This window comes from Micropterus salmoides, unplaced genomic scaffold, assembly GCF_014851395.1.
Source record: "Micropterus salmoides isolate LMB-PRFRI ecotype aquatic unplaced genomic scaffold, ASM1485139v1 Ms_hic_scaffold_15, whole genome shotgun sequence".
Lineage (NCBI taxonomy): Eukaryota > Metazoa > Chordata > Actinopteri > Centrarchiformes > Centrarchidae > Micropterus > Micropterus salmoides.
The window spans coordinates 28,320,090-28,341,965 of NW_024040596.1; the positions used below are offsets into that span (position 1 = coordinate 28,320,090).

General features: G+C 40.7%; 1 protein-coding gene across 1 annotated transcript in view; it reads left to right on the plus strand.

The window, feature by feature from the left end:
- Nucleotides 1-6,941: 6,941 nt before the first annotated feature.
- Nucleotides 6,942-21,876, plus strand: part of pde1a (phosphodiesterase 1A, calmodulin-dependent) — a 40,515-nt gene continuing 25,580 nt past the window's right edge. Inside the window, exons 1-2 of the mRNA XM_038721426.1 lie at nucleotides 6,942-8,497; nucleotides 18,912-18,938. Coding sequence (XP_038577354.1) covers nucleotides 7,506-8,497; nucleotides 18,912-18,938 — 1,019 coding nt within the window. The 5' untranslated portion in view covers nucleotides 6,942-7,505. The remainder of the gene's footprint in view (nucleotides 8,498-18,911; nucleotides 18,939-21,876) is intronic.

Sequence of the window (21,876 nt, forward strand, 5' to 3'; positions counted from 1 at the left end):
GATCCTTTTAACTTCAGCTACTGTGTTTTTATCTTCTATCTTTAGTCTTGAGGTCTCAGGCACTTTACGAGGGTCAGAGAAGGATTGTTGTGTTTAGAGAGAAAATAATAACCTTTAGTTTACAGAAAGCGCCTTCAGCATCATGCAGTGACATTTAATTTACTATTTTACTCCATCATCAGTTACTTTGACTCTTCAATGTCTTCATCTGTGTTCCCCTCCAGCCTTACAGTACAGTAGTATCATCAAGGAGGCAAAGAGTTCACATCGTGGACCTCCGATCCACATTCATCTTGTTTCCAGTTTTTAAAACAAAGTTTTCCTTCCTATTCCTCCATCAGGGGATTCTCTACAGCCAATCAAAGCAGTGAGTCATCTGCAGCATCCAATCACGAATCGCTGCAGCATCGGGAGGCGTGTCTCTGGACCCACTAATCACTGTGCTGTGAAAAACCCCTGGTAAAAACCTTCTTAATATGCAAAGCTTTTTTGCCACATACACAGAGGAGGGGAGTTGAAATGTACAATAACAACCCTTAGCTTGGTGTCCCTCACTGACTGCCATCTGTAGAAGAGAAATTTTAAAAAGTTACTATGAGGAAAGTTCAAACCAGAGAACATGTCACGGTTCTGGGATTTTGGTGTTTCATAATTTCAGTGTTTAATGTGTTACATGTTTGAAATTGTTCTGTCCCTGGTGTCATAGAGAGCCAAAGTCACTAGCTTCTGCTTCCGGCCCATGGAACCTTATTTCGGAAAAAATATGTACGGTAGTCAATGGCGAGAGAGTTTATTTTTTTATCCTATTTGAACTGTGCCCTGAATTACACATATGGTGTTTATCAATTTAAAAGATGATTTTGTTCGTCAAAAGAGTTACAGTTTGTTGTAAATCAGTAAAGTTACATGTCGTTTTGTGTGAAAACAGTTCAACGAACTTGTTGTGCGGTAATGCTAGCTAACGTTTATTGCAATGTATCACATCATCCTTTCAAGGAAGTTCTTTCACGTTAGCTTCGTAACGTTAGCTTCAGTCATTGAGAGAAAAAGTAATATCACATCCGCGACTTTTGCGTTTGTGGTCTTTGTAATTATGTATTTTCACAGTCTTATACCGCAACAGTTTTACATCAACCATCATCATATGTATAATTCAGAGCACAATTCAAACAGGTCCAAAAAATGAGTTGTCTCTTGCCATTGACTACCGTGCATATTTTTTCCGAAGTAATGTCCCATGGTGGTCCACCAGAAGGGGAGGGACTTCGGCTCTCTATTGTGTTGTTTTGCTTCCTCCCTGATTGCCTAATGTGTTTCACCTTATTATTAGGGATGTCACAACAACAGATACTTTGGTACCAAGTCGATACAACAATTCTGAAAATATGTCGGTACTCATTTTTTCAGGTACTGTAGGTAATGTTTACGGTGGTTCCAACACGCGGAAGATGGCAACAAGTGCAGCTGCAGCGACAACGAGACTTGTTTGGAAGTAAGTTACTTGCGTTGCGTTTGTATTACCAGACAGCTGGCATTGCTGTGTCAGCTGACCAACTATGTAACATATAACATTTGCAATGGCTAACCGCTAAGGGATACAGTGTTTAGGCTAACATAATGTAAACATAGTTCGTCATAGTAGGCCGCTGTCCTTACCGTTAAGTCTGTGTCATCTTCATAATGTTAGCGTTTTAAATAAATATTTCGACTAATATAATGTTACCATGTCAGTAAATTTAAACTACTGCTGGCACTTTACAGTTATTGAGCTATACCTGATAATTTAGTATATGCTGAAGTACAGAGGATTTATTCTTTAGTTTTTTTTAATCTGGTATCGAATTTGGTGGAATTTAACTGGTATTTGTGTCGACTACTAAATTTCTGGTATCGTGACATCCCTACTTGTTATCGTCACCCCTCCTGTGTATATACTGTAAGTTGTTGTCTTCATGTTGTTAGTTGTTCATTGTTTCAACCAGTGTTTCTACTGTTGTGTTGGTACTCATGTCTCGTGTTCCAGTTTTGTTCCTTTGTGGCTTGTGGATTTATGGACTATAATATATTTGTCTCTGGATGTACATTGTTTTGTTTTGGTATGCATCACCATCACTGTAAATTTCACAGTTTGTCTTATTAAAATATCACCACTAATACCTCTTCTGTTTAAGTGTCGGCATCTGGGCCCAGATATTTCTGTTTCCCAGTTTCAGTCCAAATGAACATAGCTTTTGACATGAGCATGCGAAAGTCCTGTAGGACTTGTTAAGTTATATGCAATTTGTGAATGACAATCATTTGTGAAACATGATGCTACCATGCTGCTTGTCCCATAACTTGGGTGTACAACAGTAGGATGATTTGTACAGTAGGAGAGTGTCCATATTTTGGTTTTCGAAAAAGAGTACAGTTGGGGCATAAGGCAGACGGACGCTTGCAGTGGTTGGAAGGTTCAAGTAATTGGTGGCACCATGGCAATGTGTATTTTAATCCAGGCTATGATTGGTCAGTTCACGGAAAGTGACATTGATGAGCAACTTTACGCACACGACTCCCAAGAGGACTGGCAGTTTGTGACAAGTGCTTAGACTGTATATAAAAAGGTCATAGACTGTATATAAAAAGGGTGCTGGTGTGCAAGAAAAAGTCCCGGTATGCCAAAGAGTAAAATCTAGAAATGCCGCTACTGCGTACCGGTGAGTACAGGCCCATGTCAAGAACTACGCTTGGGCATTTTTTTACGCTGTTCAGGTGCCATGTCCCACTGTGGACAAGCAAGCTGCTGCTCTGTGTTGTTGCTGAGGATAATGATTAAGATGCAGTTTGACCAATGTTTGTATGAAGGCCTACATGACCGACCACCAGTGGTGTGCAAAAAGGAGAGACCTAAAGAGAAAGGTAAATCAATGCAGACACGCACACACTGAATGCATACTGTAGAAAGCAAGAGCCGAATCCCAAACATTTTTGGCTATTTAGAAATCCTGGCCGGACGCATTTTTTAGGTCCAAAAAGGGCACATGTCATGGAAAAAGACCTTCTGGATGGGGACTTACTTGGGGTGGAGTGAGAGAAGTATTAGCGAGAGGGAAGTGATTATGTTCAGCAGCCCTGGGCTACATCCACGCTACTACGATCTCCGTCCACACCAGCGTTTTAGCTGCGTATCGGAATTGATCTCTGAAATGACTTAAAACACACACCTAGTGGCCATCCATGTTCAATGGGCATGCGAGAGCCGGAGTAAACAGGAAGCGGATTGTCTACTCTGCAGTGTGCTGAAGATTCTGCGAAAGAAGAAAGTACTACTAGAGACAAAGAACAGCAATTGTGAACAACCACACCAGAGATTTCTTTACATGGACTAACAATGAGGTGGAACTGAGACAGTGGCAAGACTGGGGGATATCACAAAGCAAATACAGCAACATGTATAGCACAAGTAAAAAATATATTAATAAAAACACCAGAACAAAAACACTGTAAGTAGATTTGTGTTTTTGCTTTGAATGACTAATAAGACCCAATCATGAAGCCAAATGTATGCGTCTGCGTCATTGTTTTCAAATGCCTCCTTTTTCGCCTGTCCGCACAAAAACGCTACAGCATAATTTTAAAACAAAAACGGGGTCAGCAGTGTTTTCAAACTTCTACGTTTTAGGTCTTTGGATTTGCCGTTTTAGTCTGGACGGCAGGCATCAACAGAATGGATAATCGTCAGCAAAGTTTTATCTTAACCTATAATAATACATCATGATTTATTTATTGATTATATTTTGTATTATTAATCTAAATCGGTAGTTGTAGTTTTGCCAAGCACAGACACTGAGATTGAGGGATTTGGGCGCAATAGCAGGACACTTGGGTGCTGTAGTTACATGGAGGATGAGGCAGGCAGTTCAAGAAATTAACAGTAATAATAATAACCTAAAAGTAATAGTCCACACTGAGAAAGCAGGCAAGAACCAAAATAAAGCTAAAGCTATCAAATAGATGTATTGAAGTACAATTTGCCTCAGCATCTAGGTAGAGTAGAAAGTAGCAGAAAGTGGAAATATTCATGTAAAGTACAAGTGTTTAAGTAAATGTACTTAGCTCCTTTCCACCGCTGGTTTTTAATAGTTCTCCTGTAAATGTTCTTAGTGACATTATGAATTCTGTTCTGTGTTAAAGAAAACTTTATGAAACTGTGGTTTAGTTTAAAGCTGGGAGGAGGAAGAAGGAGCAACAATATGCTTAAATGCTGCGTGCCCTTCTTTAACCAAAAGTATAAGTGACTACGAACAAACTTGGTTTAAGGGAAACACCATCTCTGTTCAGTGGATGTGGAACTTTTGTGTTTTCCAGCTCTAGTGTTACTTTCATCAGACGAAACTAAACAAAATATATTCGTAAGCGACCTTTTTTTTACCTGACTAAAATGAGACGATGACCAAACAGCGACAATGTGCTTAAACACTGACTGCGACTATCCTAACATGCAATATTGTTGACGAAAAATGACGAGACTAAAATGTAATTCGTAAAATAAAAACGTTAATAAAATATCTCTCCCTTTTTGTCAGTACAATGAGGAGACAAAATATTACACGCCAATTTTTTTTTCCTCTAAATTATTAGTATATAGTCTTTTTTTCTTCCTGTGCTTTGAATGCTGGCCGACCAGGGTGACACCTGGGCCGTGAGGAAAACGTTACTGTTACTGATGCAAACTCTGGTGATAAACACAACATGCTAGGGAGAAAGAGGCGCTTAAATATTTGGTCCCATTTCAAATTCAGTGAGGCGGACAAAAAAATCAGAGTGCCTAATTATATCGGACAAAGCAAAGGATTAATGTGTCCTTTGTCATAAAAATGAGAACAAAGCTAACATTCAAAATTTACAAAACATTTTATCTATATATGTGAGAGGAGTGAAATAAAGACTGAAATGATAAATATCTCCATTTTGGATCGAGCAGATTGACCAAAATGCTAATCAAAATTATACTAATGATTTAGAAAAGACTAAAATGATGGTTAATGAGTAAAACTAGACTAAAATACTTTTAGTCAACTAAAACTTTTTCTTGACACAGGACTAAGACTAAATTTTTAAAATGGCTGACAATTAATACTATCAAGCTCCAGCAGCATCTGTTATTGCTATAAAAAAAAAAGATTTCATGGAGGTGAACACAAAGTGGTAAAGTGTCTCGCTGTGACAGCCTGAGGAGTGAAGCTGAAACTGGGTTGAATGATAATGTGTTTCACTCACCTCCCTCCATGAGGCATTATGAAGCTCTGGCCTGGGGAAACCTTTGTTTGCATGCTGAAGAGGAACACTGTTTGTTTGTTTGTTTGTTTTTGTTAATAACTCACTTTCAAAGCAATAGTCCACTCAAAATTTAACATTTGAGTGTTGACTGTGCACCACTGAGCCAGAGTCCAAATAAATAATCAGCCTGTGACAGCAGTTGTATGTCTTGTATGTTTAATGTCTCCTGTGACTCTGAGGAGGAGGAGCTTTGTCAAATCTGAGGAAAAAAAACCCTAAGGATGTGATAGTGATGTCATCAGGGTTATTTTGGTTTAGGCCTGGAAACTACAAATGTATAAACAGAAAGCCTGCATTGCAAATTACAAGCATATATGCTATGTTCCAGGCACCTCTGAAGTGGAAGTGGAACACCACTTGAATTCGTTCCTACTTGTGAAGTCTGAGAAAAAATATGTACCGACTTCACGAGTAGCAGCTGAATGATGTCACACAACAATGGCAGTGCATTTACATGTATTTAAATTAACATAATACATACTATCACATAGTTAAACCTGTTCTGCATGTATTTTTATATAGAAATATGTTGCCAGTGTTATTAGGTAGCTGGTTACAGTAAAGTCATCTTCTCTGCACAAAAGTTATTCTGGAAAATGTTAAAAATGCTTAGCCTACAACATTTACAGACTTTTGAGGATTACCAGCTGATGTAGCAAGATGGGTACACAGTTAACAAGTAACGTGTATTTATGTTGCTTGTTTTCATTAAACGGACAGTCCTTTTAATTAACATCAAGGGCACAGCTGAGGGTGCAACTGTGTTTACGCTTGACAAATAGTTTCACGGTCAGCCATGTTTTTTGTTCGGAAGTCGGATATTTCACCTGGGAAATTTCCCAGTTCTGAGCAGTCTGGAACTCAGAATAGGGTTTAACACAAGACACCACTGAGTTGCTTTATGGGAAATGAGGTATCCACTGTTCTTGTTATTCAGAGGATGAACCCTTTAGATATTAGGTGCGTTCGAGATGACTTTGGCTAACTTTCGCCGACTTGATAGTCTGAGCTGCAGGGGCAGGGTATAAAAACACTGCCGTTAAGTCGGACACATTCTGCCTGCGTGAGCTTGGAACAATGACTGATCTCGAGATCAAGCAAAAGGTGGTTCCAACTTTGTGCAGCCAGAGAAAAACAACTGCGCCAGCCGGACTCAGACACCTGCAGCCGCCTTGCTCCCGTGAAGTAATAATGTCATGTGACATGGCAGGACTGGCGAAAGTCAGAGAAAATGTCTAACCAGCATGCCTTATGTTAAGTCCAGCATGCATCACGTGAAACGCACCTATTAAAAACCACGACCTCCAACACCATGTAATAACCGCTGCAGCCTCCAGGGGACGCCAGCAGCAGGACTGAAGGCTGGTTGTGCCACTTGACTGGAGAGGTTTTTTTGTGACTCTCATTTTCAGGAACATTACATCATCATTGTCTAAAACACACACACACACACACACACACACACTCAGACGCAGTGGGTGAGCGAGGGGAGGACAGATTGAGATGCATGTTTGCTGTTTGCATCTGAATAGAGCGTAAAGTTATGCGTGTTTGAATTTGGGAGGGGGAGGAGGAGGAGGAGGGGGAGGAGGGCGGTCTGTCAGCTGCAGGATTCCATCACTCTTAGCAACCGTTATTGAGTTACCACAGAAACGCTCTGCTTCTCCTTTGTCCTCCTCCCTCCCTCGCTCTCTCTCCTCTCTCACTCTCTCCATCCTGTCTTTATTGCTGGTCGACTTCCTCCTTGCGTTGCTACGGCGATGCTCTGGGACATTCAGCTGGATCATTTTGCCGCCGCAGTGCCGGAGCGCAGAGCTCAACTCTTCAGCTGTGGACTGATGAAGGAGAGCCGCCAGCTGATCGACTGAAAAAATGGCGTGAGTCTCTTCTTGCTTTTCAACTTTTTTTTAACACAACTACACTTTGTCTCGTGACCTTTAACTCGCTCTCAAGGATCAGAGATCATCAATCTGGATTGGCCGGGCCGTGAGGTGACATCGCAGGAAGTTGGATGAAGTTCCATCAAACCCAAACGCTCTCCACTGCGATCGGCGTCGATGTTTTCACAACTCCGTCAGTCTGAGAGACGTCTGGACGCTTCACAGACGCCAAACTCTGACCTGTGAACACTTCTACAAACACTAAAAAGCTCTACATACTTGTCCTCCTCCTACTTGTACGCCTAGATGAACGAGGAGGTGCAGGAGGCTGAGGAGCAGGAGCACCAGGAGAAGGAGGGAATGCAGCAACAGGATGGAGAGCAGGAGGAAGTGAAGCAACAGGAGATGCAGCAAGAAGAGGAAGAAGTGCAGCAACAGGAGGGAGAGAAGGACGCGGAAATGCAGCAACAGGATGGAGAGCAGGAGGAGATGAAGCAACAGCATGGAGAGCAGGAGGCAGAGGTGCAGGAACAGGAGGGAGAGGAGGATGCAGAAATGCAGCGACAGGATGGAGAGCTGGAGCAGGTGGAGTCAGAGGAGGTTCAGGAGGAGGAGGAAGTGCAGCAACAGGATGGAGAGCTGGAAGAGGTGAAGCAACAGGAGATGCAGCAGTTGGAGGAAGAGGTGCTGCAACAGGAGGGAAAGCAGGAGGAGAAGATGCATCAGCAGGATGCAAAACAGGAGGAGGTGGAGTCAGAGGTGGTGCAGCAGGAGGAGGAGGTGCTACAGCAGGAAGAGGAGCAAGAGACGCAACAGGAAGAGGAGGTGCAAAATGAGGAAGAGGTGCAACAACAACAGGAGGAGGTGCAGCAGCAGGAGGAAGGACAGACTGAGGAGCACCAGCAGACTGAGGAGGTGCAGCAGGAAGAGGAGATGCAACTGGTGCAGGAAGAGGAGCAGCAGAGTGAGGTGGTACAGCAGGAGGAGGAACAGATTGAGGAGCTCCAGCACACTGAGGAGGTGCAGCAGGAGGAGGTGCAGGAGGAGAAGCAGATTGAGGAGTTGCAGCAGACTGAGGAGGAGGAGGAGCCGCACCAGGAAGAGGTGCAGACCGAGGAGATGTCACAGACTGAGGAAGAGCAGACGGAGGTGCAGCAACAGACTGAACAGGAGCCGCAGTTTGAGGATTCACAGCAGCACAGCGAGGAGGAGGCGCAGCAGATTAAGGAGGTGCAGGACTTTGAGGACGCTGTGGAGCAGAACCACAACAACCAGGTCCTGATCCGACTGAGAGGAATGTGAGTAAACACATTCAGCTGCCTGATGATGTCATGTTGATGGTGATGATGTAATGGCACTATTGATAAGTGGTGATCATGTTGTGAGCATCACTTCAGATCAGTGTGTTCAGACCGACATCAGAGTGGGGATGCTGGCATGAGGGAAAGACGGATGACAGGGAATTAGTGGAAAACTGTGGGCGTGCGACATCGCTGAACATAAGAGGGAGAAAGAGAGAGGGAGTGTGTGTGTGTGTGTGTATGCATGTGTGTGTGTGTGATTTTGATGAGGTCACAGCTTCCTGTCTGTCTGTCAGATATTTTCTCAGCAGCGGACGCTAACAGGCGAACGTCGCAGCAGGAACAACGCGCCACATCTGTCTGAAATTTTTTGAAGCAACAGCCTTCAGCCTTTTTTGTTCTCTTAGTTGCCATGGTAACGGCAGAGCGTTGCGATGCAGCAAACTCGGAACAGGAGCGAGAGAGAGAGAGAGAGGGGAGGGGGGGAGTGAGTGTAATGTATAAAAGTAACAAATGTGCAGTGCAAATGGGTAATAAACATACAGAATATTTTTCACAAGAGCGTGGAGTCCAACTCTCTTCAATATATATATCAACACTAGAAAAGTCTGCAACACCTGGCCTTATACTACATGACACATAGATTAAATGCCTTCTATTTGCAGATGATTTAGTCCTCCTATCACCGACAAAAAGAAGGACTCCAGCAGCAGATAAATATCCTGCGTGAGCACAATGGCCAAACTTCAACATGGCTGTGAAAGGTCTGAGGAACAAAGCAAGGAGAGCTTTCTGTGCCATCCCAATGTAAAAATTGTTATATCAATAAAGATTTTCACAGCGATCCTAGAACCAATTGCCATTCATGGGAGTGAAATATGAGGTCCACTCAGAGGTCCAAATTGTGACAAATGGGAGAAAAACCCAAATGAATCTTTCCATACAGAATTTTATATTTACAAAGAACCCCAAACAACGTCTGCAGAGCAGAACTAGGCCGATATAATCAGAATCCAAAAAAGAGCTACCAAATTCTACAATCATCTAATATCAAGCGACCCAAAAACCACAAAGCCCTGACCTGCCGGGATATAAACCCAGAGAAATGTCCCCTAAATCATCAAGCCGTTTTAACAGTTATTCCTTTAAACTGACATGACGCTATTTAAAAGCTACATATTTATTAGCTACTAGTAACTATTCAACTAGTTGTTACTATTCAGTTGTTACTAGTTTTACTAGTAACAACTGAATAGATACTAGTACCTCATTTTTAGTAACTAGTGACTATTCCATTGGTTACTAGTTACTAATTGCAGATTTTTGCCACTGAAATGCAGTTCAGATATTCATCAGTTACTAGTAACTATTCGAGTAGTTATATAATAATAGTTAATATAATAGACACAAAAAGTACATACTAGTACCTAATCAATTGTAAGTAATAAAACGGGAATAGTTACTAGTAAGTAGAAGCTAATAAATAAGTATTAGTAGCTTTTAAATAGAGACTAGAAAGTGTCAAGGAGTAAATGTTAAAGCAGCTTGCCATACACTGTCACTCTAAACCAAACTGCAAATAAACAAAAAGAAAAATACATCACACATTAGAAGAAAAACATTTACTGGGGCGGCAGTAGCTTGGACCAGAGATATGGAGTGTGGACTGGTAGCTGAAGAGGTGCCAGAAGTACAGGCGTAACACACCTGAATCTCCAAATGAACTGTTTGCAGCCACGTTGCACTTTATAGGAAAAAAGACATCTGTGGTTCTGCTGCATTGATTTTGAGCCTATTGAACTCTTCATCACGAGTCAGACAATGTTATAGGAGTGCAACGCTAAATGTGTGCGGCACTCTTTTAATGCTAAAGCACACAACGATATTTTAAACTGCTTTGTGTCAACAGTTTGTGTTTGTCCTGTTTTAACATGACAGTGCCCCCGTGCACAAAGCAGCTCAAAAAAGAGACTCAGAGTCAGACCTGATCACAAACATCAGTGTTGGACCTCACTGATGCTCTGGTGTCTGAATCGGAGACATCAGGAGTGGAGGCTGAATAAGCATGCTCTATGACATGTTTAACTACCACATATGTGTGGAGTGTTTGTGTGTCCGACTGTCCACATACGTTTGGCCATATGGTGTATTTCACATCTGAGATCTAATACATCACATGTGAAAACATGAATAGATTTATTTTTAACATTGGTCCTTTTTTGGGTTTGGTACAGCACTTCACCACCTGAGAGTCCTCTTCCTCGTCAATTTGAACCATGACTCATCATCCACAGACGGCACTCCTCATATCAGAAACATTGGATGATTCTGTTATGATCACGAACATCAGATGAATGAAAATGAACCTTTCAGACAGTACTGTACAAAAGGTACAAAAAAATGCTCTAAAGTAAGAATGCTTTAAAAACTAGACGCGTTAGAAGTGTTAAGATAGAAGTGTTAATAGATTATGTTTATAAATTAACAAAATGCAAAGCGAGTTAACAGCATTAGTTCTTCTAGGTACACTAGCGCGTAGTCTTTAAAGGAACTCGGCAGGTAGGTCAGCCCAAACATCTTGGAGAAATCCCCACAGTCCTTTTGCGGATTTAAGCAGCCTCAGTTGCTTCTCTCTCTTCGTGTAATCCCAGACAGACTTGATGATGTTGAGATCAGGGCTCGGTGGCTGCTGTACTTCCAGGATTCTTTTATTTCTTCTTTACACTAAACATAGTTCTTCATCACTTTCGCTGTATGTTTGTGGTCATTGTCATGCTGCAGAATGAATCTGGGGCCACTCAGACGCCTCCCTGGTGGTACTGCATGGATAAGTATCTGCCTGTACTTCTCAGCATTGAGGAGACCAGATCTCCAAATCTGTTTGCAGAAATGCAGCCCCAAAAATTGCAAAGAACCTCCACCTTGCTTCGCTGTTGCCTGCAGACACTCATTCTTGTGCGGCTCTCTGGCCCTCCGGCGAACAGCCTGCCTTCTGCTGCAGTGTAATTTTAAAAAGTTTGACACACCAGTCCATTTTTCTGCACCCCAGTTTGTTCCTGTGTTTCTATAGTTGAGTCTCGTGGCCTTGTTTCCGTGTTGGAGGCTTTTTGGCTGCAAGTCTTTCATAAAGGCCACTTTTGACCAGACTTCTCTGGACAGTAGATGGTGTACCAGGATCCCACTGTTTTTTGCAGCTCTATGCTGAGGCACTATTGGACATCTTCAGATTGTGAAGGAAAGTAAGCATGATGTGTCTTTCATCTGCTGCAGTAAGTTTCTTTGGCCGACCACAGTCTTGACCATATTTGGACGAGACTGTGGAGCTAAAGGCTGTGTATGGAGCTAGCTAGCTTGCTTAGCTAGGTGCATCTGTAATTCACGTTAACTGTCATTTTAACAGGGCTGGCAATTTTGTCTAGCAAATAAAAGTCTTAAAATTAAATGTACTCACCAGAGAAAGGGAACAGCCAACTCCTAATAAGCTTTTTCAACAGCGCTGGTTAAATTTACACAGTGCCGTGGGTACATATCACTCAGGTCGCCATGGTAACGACTTGTCAATCACAGATAATCTCGCCCTGAAGCATACTGTGCTTTCTGGTTTATTTTTCTCTAAATGAGACCATTTTTTATTTTTTTTATTTTTTTTTATTATTTATTTTTACAGGCAAGTCATTAAGAACAAGTTCTTATTTACAATGGCGGCCTGGCTGACATAAATACAGTACATTAGAAATACATACAGTTTTAGCAATTACATAAAATACAATTAAAAACTCCACACAGTAGACAACACAAAAATTATTACGTAGAGAAGCAACTGCAAGTGTCCGTGAACAAAGATGATATAATAGTTTTAAAAGATGAAATTAAAATTAATGTATCCAGTTTAAGAAAACTTAACAAAGCGTTCTAGTCGCGAGCGGCAGCAGATTGGAAAGAAGCAAGACCAAAGGCAGAGTTGGTTTTGGGAATACTTAATTAAAGACGAAGTGAGGACCGGTTGTTGTATGTGACAGGCTTTCGCTGCAACCATAATTTACTAAATGAACATCATGCTGTACTGAAGAAGACTTGAAACTAGTGACTGAGACCATAAACTCATTATGAAAGTGTTTACTGTGTTAATAAATCGGTTAGAAGTAGGGTCATTTTACCATTATTTCTAATGGAACCGGACTTCTGTTTGCAACCAGAAGAGTCGCCCCCTGCTGGCCGTTCAATAGAATGCAGGTTTTAGGGACTTAAATCAGTTTGCTGACTGGAAGATTCCCGCTTGCATAGAACACATAAAAACATAGACAACACACAAACCAATGGTTCAGAAACATGATGATGTTTGGTGTAATTGTTTAATTGTTTACACCGGGTGATATATCTGCAAAACCCCTGACTTTGTGGAAGTGTACCTTGAATAATTGACGCTGTTTAAAGGCAAAGGCTGATCACACCAAATATTGATTTGATTTAGATTTTTCTTCCTTTCACTTATTTCACTTCACACACTTTGCATTTTGTTAATAAATATGATCTATTAACCTGTATATTTACTTTCTTATTGCACAGTACAGTGTATCTCCGACTAGTTCATAAATTTACATCTTATAATGTAACCATTTGTCAGACATATCACTGCTGTCTCATTCATCACATTATGGCAGAAAAAAAGTCACCTGCCATTTTTGATTTAATGAAAGTTTCTCGCAGCAGTGAAATGAGATGTGCATGGTATAATTTTCATAAAATACACACACAAATGTATGACCCCCTTTGGCAACTCTTGTTCTGTTTAACAGACCCTACTCGCTACACAGCATCTTGTGTTAGTAACTAGTTGGCATCAGGGCAAGAGATTTACCAGCAGAAGTTGGTGTGTTGGTTAAAGAAGTTGATGCCAAGAGAAGTGTTTAATTTTGCCAAATCCTGTAATAAACATTGGCAAGTGAATGTGTTATTGGTCAGCAGTGATTCAATGAGAGAAACTGTGAAGGTGTAAAAATAAAAACGCAGAATTTACCACAGAAACTCATCTACTATAGCGACATAACTTTTAGATCAGCACTTCAGGGGGAACTCCGTCTTTATGAGAACTAGCTCATGTCTTCTGCGGCTTTAGAGGAGCTTTGTTTTGTTTGCTTTTTTAAGAGGAGATTAATAACAGAAAGCCTTCGTTAAAAACATTTTTTTTTTCTGTGCTCGTATCAAATTGGCTGACACTGATTAACTCCAGTGATTTATTGTTGCACTCCTACAATAATATATACAATCTTCCTTGTCAAAACCTGACGCCAACTTTGCCGCCAATGGTTGGGTAGGAGATATTGGTTTGTTATGCTAGTAGCAGCTAATGATATTTTGTGTTATATTTGTTGAAATTCTTTACATCCTGACAGCAATCAATCAATAAAATGTTCAGGAAAAAAGATCTGTGGCTGTTGGTGGACATTCGGCATGATGAAACAATTGGCTGGCCTACTTGCCTGTATACCTACTTGGCTACCTACCTGCGCGCCCTCTGCCTGTGCACTCACTGTGCATAACAATGTGTTTTGGGGGAGTGGCTTTGGAGAGAGGCCAGCTGTTTCTCCAACGTTACCTACTCAAGCTTTAAATATGGTGGATGGTTGTAGTTGAATTTGAGGCCCCAACGCACATGGCAAACTTTAGCATCATAGTTAAACAGGGAAAAGGGTCAGAAACATTGACCCAGGAGACTGGTGTTAGTTTCCCTTGTGAAACAAAAAGTCCATCTGAAGCCTGGATTCTTTTTAGATATGTTACAAACATTATGTACCGGTAAGTAACTTTAATCAGAGCCGGCCCTGACAGGGATTGGGGTCATCACTTCTCAATCCTCAGGAATTGTTAAAAGAATTCAGCAGCCAAACTCACAATTTTAGCATAAACAGCCAATTCAATAGTCATGGTCCACAATGAAGTGTGATCCGCCTCCACAAAGCCTTGTCAAACTCCACATCATAGCCTAAACTGGGAGACCAAACCTAACCTGGGATCTGGGAATGTTTCCCCACATAAACTGTGTGTCAACCCAGATACTATTTTCTTGCTTTGTAGTAAATTTATGGGGTAATTTTCCTGAAATGCAAGAGCACTGGTTTAGTTTAAATGGTGGAGGAGACAAATAAAGAGGAATGCCTGGGAGCCTTCCCCTAGAGAATTTTAAGCATCAAAGACTCCTGCATTCTGGTGAAAATTTCTCTCTCTCTCTATATATATATATCTAAAGGAAAACACAATATTCAGGCAGTATGTGACAATTCAAAATATTAACATTTAATAGAATATAATGCAGTTAGGCTTTCAGGCATTCTGTTGCTTTTAAATATATTTTCTCCTGTAGATAAACTTTCCTAATTTAATGAAATCCCTGCTGAGTCAGTACACATGCTGAGCCTTCCCTCCTCTTTTGAGTCTCCGTTTGGGGGAAATAACCTCTTGTCTTTTAATCTCAATGATAAATGTATTCATTTTAATTCAGTTAGAAATTCCTGCACTTTAATATCTCCTGTGTTTCAGCAGGTTTTCTGCTCATGTTTAAAACTTTCTGCACATTAAGAATATCTCCCACATATATGTGTTCTCTGACATTTCCAGAAAAAAATGCAATATTACGAGACTAACGTCATCATTTAATGAGAATTCATAATATTTTCAAGTCTAACTGGCCTCTACTCTGCTGTGCATTAGGTTATTGATCCGCTGGTATATAGCCTATCCCCTTCAGACCGTTAGGCCGACACAGTTTGGGACTGCATGGTGCATGTGAAACCGAAACCTCCTAGAAACACTACTGATCAGGCAGAACTCTCACCATAAATCCACACATTAACTTCAGCAGCTAAAGTGCAGCTCACAGTCCAAAACAGGAAGGCTGCGCAAGGTGCACATGATTAAAATTGCTGGTGTTGCATCAGCTGGGTGGAGTTGATTTGGGCTGAGTCGAAAACCCTCTCTTGCGGTGCACCCTGACATTTTGTCACAGGCCGGCCCTGACGTCAATTATTTGAGTGTTCCCACCATGTTTTATCTAAATTAATGGAAGTGCAGGCAAATGACAAAGTCAGTTCAGCTCATCATCACAAAAACAGCTGCTTCATATTGTGTGTGTGTTTGTGTGTGTGTGTGTGTGTTCGCGCGCGCTTGAAACACTAAAGTGCCCTCTTGTGTCTTTATTCATCGTATTAATTATCCCTGATAGATGAACTGTAGATGCAGCTCAACAAACAGCAGAGGTCTGTGCTGTTTGGAGGGAAAACAACTAAGTGTTCAGATTTTTTTTTGTCTTCCTACCTAGTTTCCGTGGTAACAGCAGAGCATTTTGATACAGTAAGAGGAGAGAGAGAGGGGACACTTTTTTGGGTCTTTCTTTTTATTTATTGTTATACACAGAATGTTTCCTACTGCCTTTTTCTTATTTAATCTTTTTTTAAATCAATGTGCTTTGGTGAGATGAAACAAAGATGAAACTGTCCAGTTCGGTTACGACAGTAGAAACAGTAGAGACCAGTCTAATGCCTCCAGTAACTGAAACACAGCAGAAACCAGAGTGTTATTAATGCTCTGCATTCTTGTTTCTGCTTGAAGGGATTTAATATTTAACTGCAAAAGTTTGACTCCAAATCAATAGAATACAAGTTGCTTTCATGTGCACATATATATATATATATATATATATATATATATGTGTGTGTGTGTGTGTGTTATTATATTATCAGACTGCTGCATTTTAATAGATGCTCTGTTTTCTCTTCAGGCCAGGGCGCTTGGTCTTGATGTAGGCGGTGTAGATGGAGTTTAAACCGCTAAAAAAGTGCGAAACGCACCCTGTGGCGGTGCTTCACAAACAGAACCATGCTGAGATATAATACATCTAAGAATAAAATATACTTTACATGCGCAATATTAATAATACTCAAGGATGCAAAACATATCAGCACAAGGACGGGAAAGTAAAGAAAGCGAATGCTAATTATTTCACTGAAGGCATCAGCCTGGAAAAGTCATGACAGAGTGGTGAGTCATTCTCCAGAAACTATCCTCACCTGTCACTGCTGGTGTTTTTTTTTTTTTTTTTTAACCAAAAGCACAATGCAGCCTGCACCCTGGCTCTGCTCACCATGCCGTACCCCGCTTTGTAATCAGCACTGATCCACCCACATGGGTCAGTGTACAATTACCACTCGACCATGAAATAACAGCTTCCTGCTGTCTCAAAGCTCAGACGTGTCAGAGCTGTGATTAGCCTTCAGGGTCGGACTCCAGAGCCATGATTGGCTCATTTTTAGACCCGAATGGAAATGCTCATCTTCAGCTTGTGGATTTTATATCTGATGTACATATTTACATCCTGGAGGGGCTTGTTTATTTATGAGTCACCAGTGAGCCATGACCATGATGGATGTGAATTCTTGTGTTTCCTCTTTGTTTGGGGACCCACAGACCCCACTTCCTTTAATATTTATAGTCTTTTCTTCTGACCTTATTTATACCTAAGCTGTTCTTAAGTATACTAACATGCAGTACTCCGCATACACTATGTACATACTTGTGTAGTGCATACATTTCTAAAGTGTAGTGTTTGACCTCTTCTTCTTCTTCTTCATTTTAATGGTGAATTGTAAGGGGGTGGGTATCACCAACATTAAACCGCAATTGTCACCCGGTAAAACATCTGCAGGCTTGTTTCGCTCCATTGACTTCAATAAAATTTTTTAAACTGAATAAAAATGAACATACTTTCACATTTATGATCGCAACAATTGAAGCTTCCTCGGCTGCCATTTTCACAAGTTTAAATATACATTGGTGGTCCCTCGCCTCCCGCTATGTAGGCAAGATGGCGACCCTTCAGAGTGAGAAGTGTCCAGCATTCCACACTCAACTTTTTGGCTGTTGTGAGAACACCATTAGGTGCTTATAGTGCACTGCATTTTGACATAATTGCCAGTGTGAACACACTTAGGCACTCAAGATTGCAAGTGTAAGTATGGAAGGGCGCAAATTTAGACAGAGCACATATCTGTAGAAAAGTACTTAAGTGGGCATGCACATTTGACAAAATACAGAGAAGACCATGAATCATAAGCCGTGTTTCCATCACTGTTTTTTTATGCGCATTTTGAAGTGTCGCATTAGAAAAGGTTGATGGAAACAAAACAATCCTTAATTTTGCAAAAAAGTTTTACGCTCGCTAGAGGTGGTTTTGCCTTTGTCCAATAAGAGTTAATGCACTAAATGGGAGACGGAAACACTTTTCCCGAATAAGTTCTGACCTTGTAACTCACATCTGATCAACTGTTTCCACTGTCGGCATCTTGCCTGATATTCCCATTACACGCGGAGACGTGGCTGGTGCAACTTGCCCTCTTGAAACGCATTCCTGAAGATATCTCTCCATTTTTTTCAGACCCATGGTCCTCGGGGTCCATGTGACTGGTTTTGTTTCTGGTTTGGAATCCATGTGTCTTGTTTATTACAGCCATGTGTAAACTACTGACTTGCTGTTGCCTGGTGTATTTGCTCCGAAGCTGATGGAAACGCACCTAATTCACATGTTCTTTTTTCTTTTTTGCAACATTTCAAAAGTCTGCTTAAAATTCGCATGACAATAAGATGGAAACATGGCCATTGTTACATATTCCGTGGAACCTCTCATGCACCTGAGTGTGGACTCACACAAACAGTATGTGTACTGTCAACAGCAATCACAGCTGTAGAGCAGATAGAAATTCATTATGTTGAACCATGTTTCCCAGCTGGGGACCCCAAACAGTTTTATCAGTTCAACATCATGCCTAACCTGTTCTCACATTCAGGAGAAATTGGGCCCTTGTGGCTGTCGCTTTGCTCCAGGCTCTATTCTTGTGTGGGAGTCTGTTCAGCTAAGCTGTTGGGAAACAGTAATTTGCAAATATCTTATGCAATAAATGTTATTCTTGCAAGTTTTATAATCTCTCATTAGCTATTACCTGATTAGGTGATATGACAAAAAACCTACAAACTACATGATGTAAACCATGGCCTCAATATGATCATGATTTGCTATCACAGCATCATATTTAGAAATACTCCTCATTATCTGTCCTCCGTGTTCATTGCAGCACAGCAGTAGTCTTCAGCCACACACGATGAATTCATCATCAGCATGAGACCATTGCGAAACACGATAATATAATTAGGCTTCATATTCTCAGACAATTTGGACAAGTCAATATTAATCTGATAAAACAATGTTAACTAAAAAGATTTTCCTCCGGCTTCCGTGTTTTGGGGGAAAAAGAGAGGTTGTATTCACACTGGAATATGGAGTCAGTTTATGATTAGGACTGTCTGAACACAGCGTGTGATTGGTTAATATAACTGACTGTTCTGTTTTTGTTTTTGTTTACAGGCAGAAATATAAAAGTACATCACAGAGGTAAGACACACACACACACACACACACACACACACACACACACAAAGGAAGCTCTTAGTCTCTGAAGTACTGGACTATAGCAGTAGCTGTTAGCAGTTTCACCAAACAGACATTTCACCTCTAGACTTCATTTTCATTTAAATAACAAACAAAAAAGTGATTTCTGCAGCAGAACTTCCTCTTTCTCTCTATCTCTTTCTTACAGCCCCTCATATTTATGTGGGGACCCTTCGTGGGGCCCGGCATCTAGGTTGGGAACCCCTGAACTAAACTGGCTTACTTTAATTAAAATAGTTAGAACTAATAACTGTTATTTGGCTCCCCTAGTGTAAGTCACAGCTGTACACATGCATTTCTTGATCAAAAACTCGGAGTAGTCAATTACTTTGCTAACAGCCAAAGCAGGTGCGACAACACCAGACAAAGCAATATCACAGACTAGTCAATCAGAAAGAAGGCCAGCTTGCCGTCCTGTAGACTTTTATTTCACAAAGCTCTCTCCAACGTCCAGCAGCCTAGTGCTTGGTCTCTCTCTTTTTTCCGCTTCCTTCATCTGCGTCCTCTTCGGTCTTTTCGCCTCTGCCATTAGCTAATGTTACGTCCATAGCGGCTGCTGAGCCCAGTTATGTTGCCTGCTGGCATATCTGCGGATCTCCACCTGCAGCAGCATAAAATTGCTTGAAACTTGGGTGGCGAGCTAGCCAACAAAGCTAGACAGCAACCAGTGCAGAAGCACTTACATTAACGTGTGTTATGTAATAAGTTAGCTAACATCAACTCAAGTTATATAGCTAGCAGCTAGCAGTTAGTTTAATAAATAACTAGTTACCAGCAGGTTACTAATGCCAACAAGCATTTTTTCACAGCTTACACTGTATCATGATAAAGCTGTTGTTCTCTTGCACTTGAAGCCAAAGTGGTCACGAGTTTTTCCTTGCACCTTTTTGCACCTCAGTCACGGATGTAATTGAAAATGTACAATACTTTAAACAAAACATACTTAAATAAAAATAATATTACAGATTTTAAAAAACTGCTTCAAAAAGTACAAGTACTCAAAAAAGGTGAGTAAATCATTATTTTCCACCTCTGTTTCAGACAGAGGCTGAAATGAAGGCCTACATGAAGAACTAGTATAAGTTTGCCATACAGGAATCACAGAACTACAATATAGGAATGGAAATGCAGTACAATAGATCTCCTTTAAGATAATATTACTGCATAATGTTACTTTAAAACTAGCTAACTGTACGTAAAGTAGTTCAAACAAGTGCTTCTCTAACACTGATGCATGGGTATTAACAATAATGTAACACATGGTAATATATCATCTACATTTCTGCAGAATGTGTACTTGTACTTTTGATACTTGAGGTACATTTAACACTTTGGTACTTTTACATAAGTGGGTTATATATGCAGGGCTTTTACAGAGTATTTTTATATTGTTGTATTGGTAGTTTTTCTTAAGTTGAAGCTCTGTTTACTTCTGCGCTGCTGGAAACATCACTTGGGATAAGAACTACTTGAACTGCCAGTCTAGCATATACATACATATATATGTATATATATATATATATATATATATATATACATAACTGAAGACACTCTGGTCCTTTAAGTCCTTATGGTTGAACAAATTATCATGGCCCATGTGTTGTTTATTCTTTTGGTGATTTTATGTTTGGTCTAGTTCTGTTTTCACCGTCCCTGTTCGACCCCTGTCCTCATCTTAGTTCATGTCTCAGTGTGTAGTCCTGGTTCTGTGTTTTAGTTCTGTGTCTTAGTTCTTCGATCTGTTACTAGTTTGTTGTTTTCCATTTAGGCTTTACAAGTATTCTGGGTTCTGTTTCTTCCATTTGTTTGAGTTTTAGTCCACTCGTCAGTCTGTTTTGTCTGTGTCCTCATTTGTTTCTGCATCATAGTCTTGGTTTGTTCAGGTGTTCATCTCGTGTCAAGTTACATTTTGCCTATGAGTGCCCTGTCTGTTCACTCCATGTGCCTGTGTCTTGCCTTGTTCACTGTTTTACTCTGAAGGTATCTATGTTTGCTGTCTGTGTCTAGTTTTGCTTCCTGTTGTTTTTACCTTGATGTGATCCACCTCTTATGTTCACTCCCCGCTCGGATTAGTGTCGGATTAGTGTAGCTTGTTGTTGCTCTGCCGCCTGAGTCGAATGGGTTTGTTCCTGCTTAACCTTGCCTGGTTCTTGGATCTTTGTTACACCTTGTTTTCTTTGGATTTGCTTTGAACTCATGATCATAATAAATCACTCAACTGAACCCGCTCTGCTCCGGTGTCCTGTGTTTGGGTCGACAAACCTGTTCACACACGGCAATCTGCACTGCTTTGAAATATCAAATGTGGATGTTTTTGCAGTGGACCCAACCTGTCACCTGATGTGACTGCAGACCAGTAATATATATATCAAACATCATGACACAGTTTGTACTTTAATGAATTTTAACTCAACTTGAAGCCCTCTCTGTCATTAAATATATAGCAGCAGGGCTTATCACCCCAGTTAATACTACTATAATGCAACTCTACTATGTCTATTACTGCCACTACAACTCGCGGTGCATTCACATGCTCCTCGGATGGTCCCATGTGCTCTTAAGTCAGAATGTGGACTCAACATGGACGCTACTACAAAAATGTGTTGGATTAGTATTATCAGAGCATATAAACAACACGCAGACATCTAGTTCACTCTACATGGACAGCAAACTAACTGTTATAACCATATTACACATTACATGTTTGCAAAATATATATATGCAATACGTGATTTTGCACAAATCAAAGTTCTGTATACTTCTTTATGTTCCATGTGCACTTTATTTCTCTTTTTGCAACAGATATTTAAGGAGGAAATAATTCTGATTATTCCAACACCACATGAATGCACCATCAGTCACCGCTCAGCCCTCCCTTTCC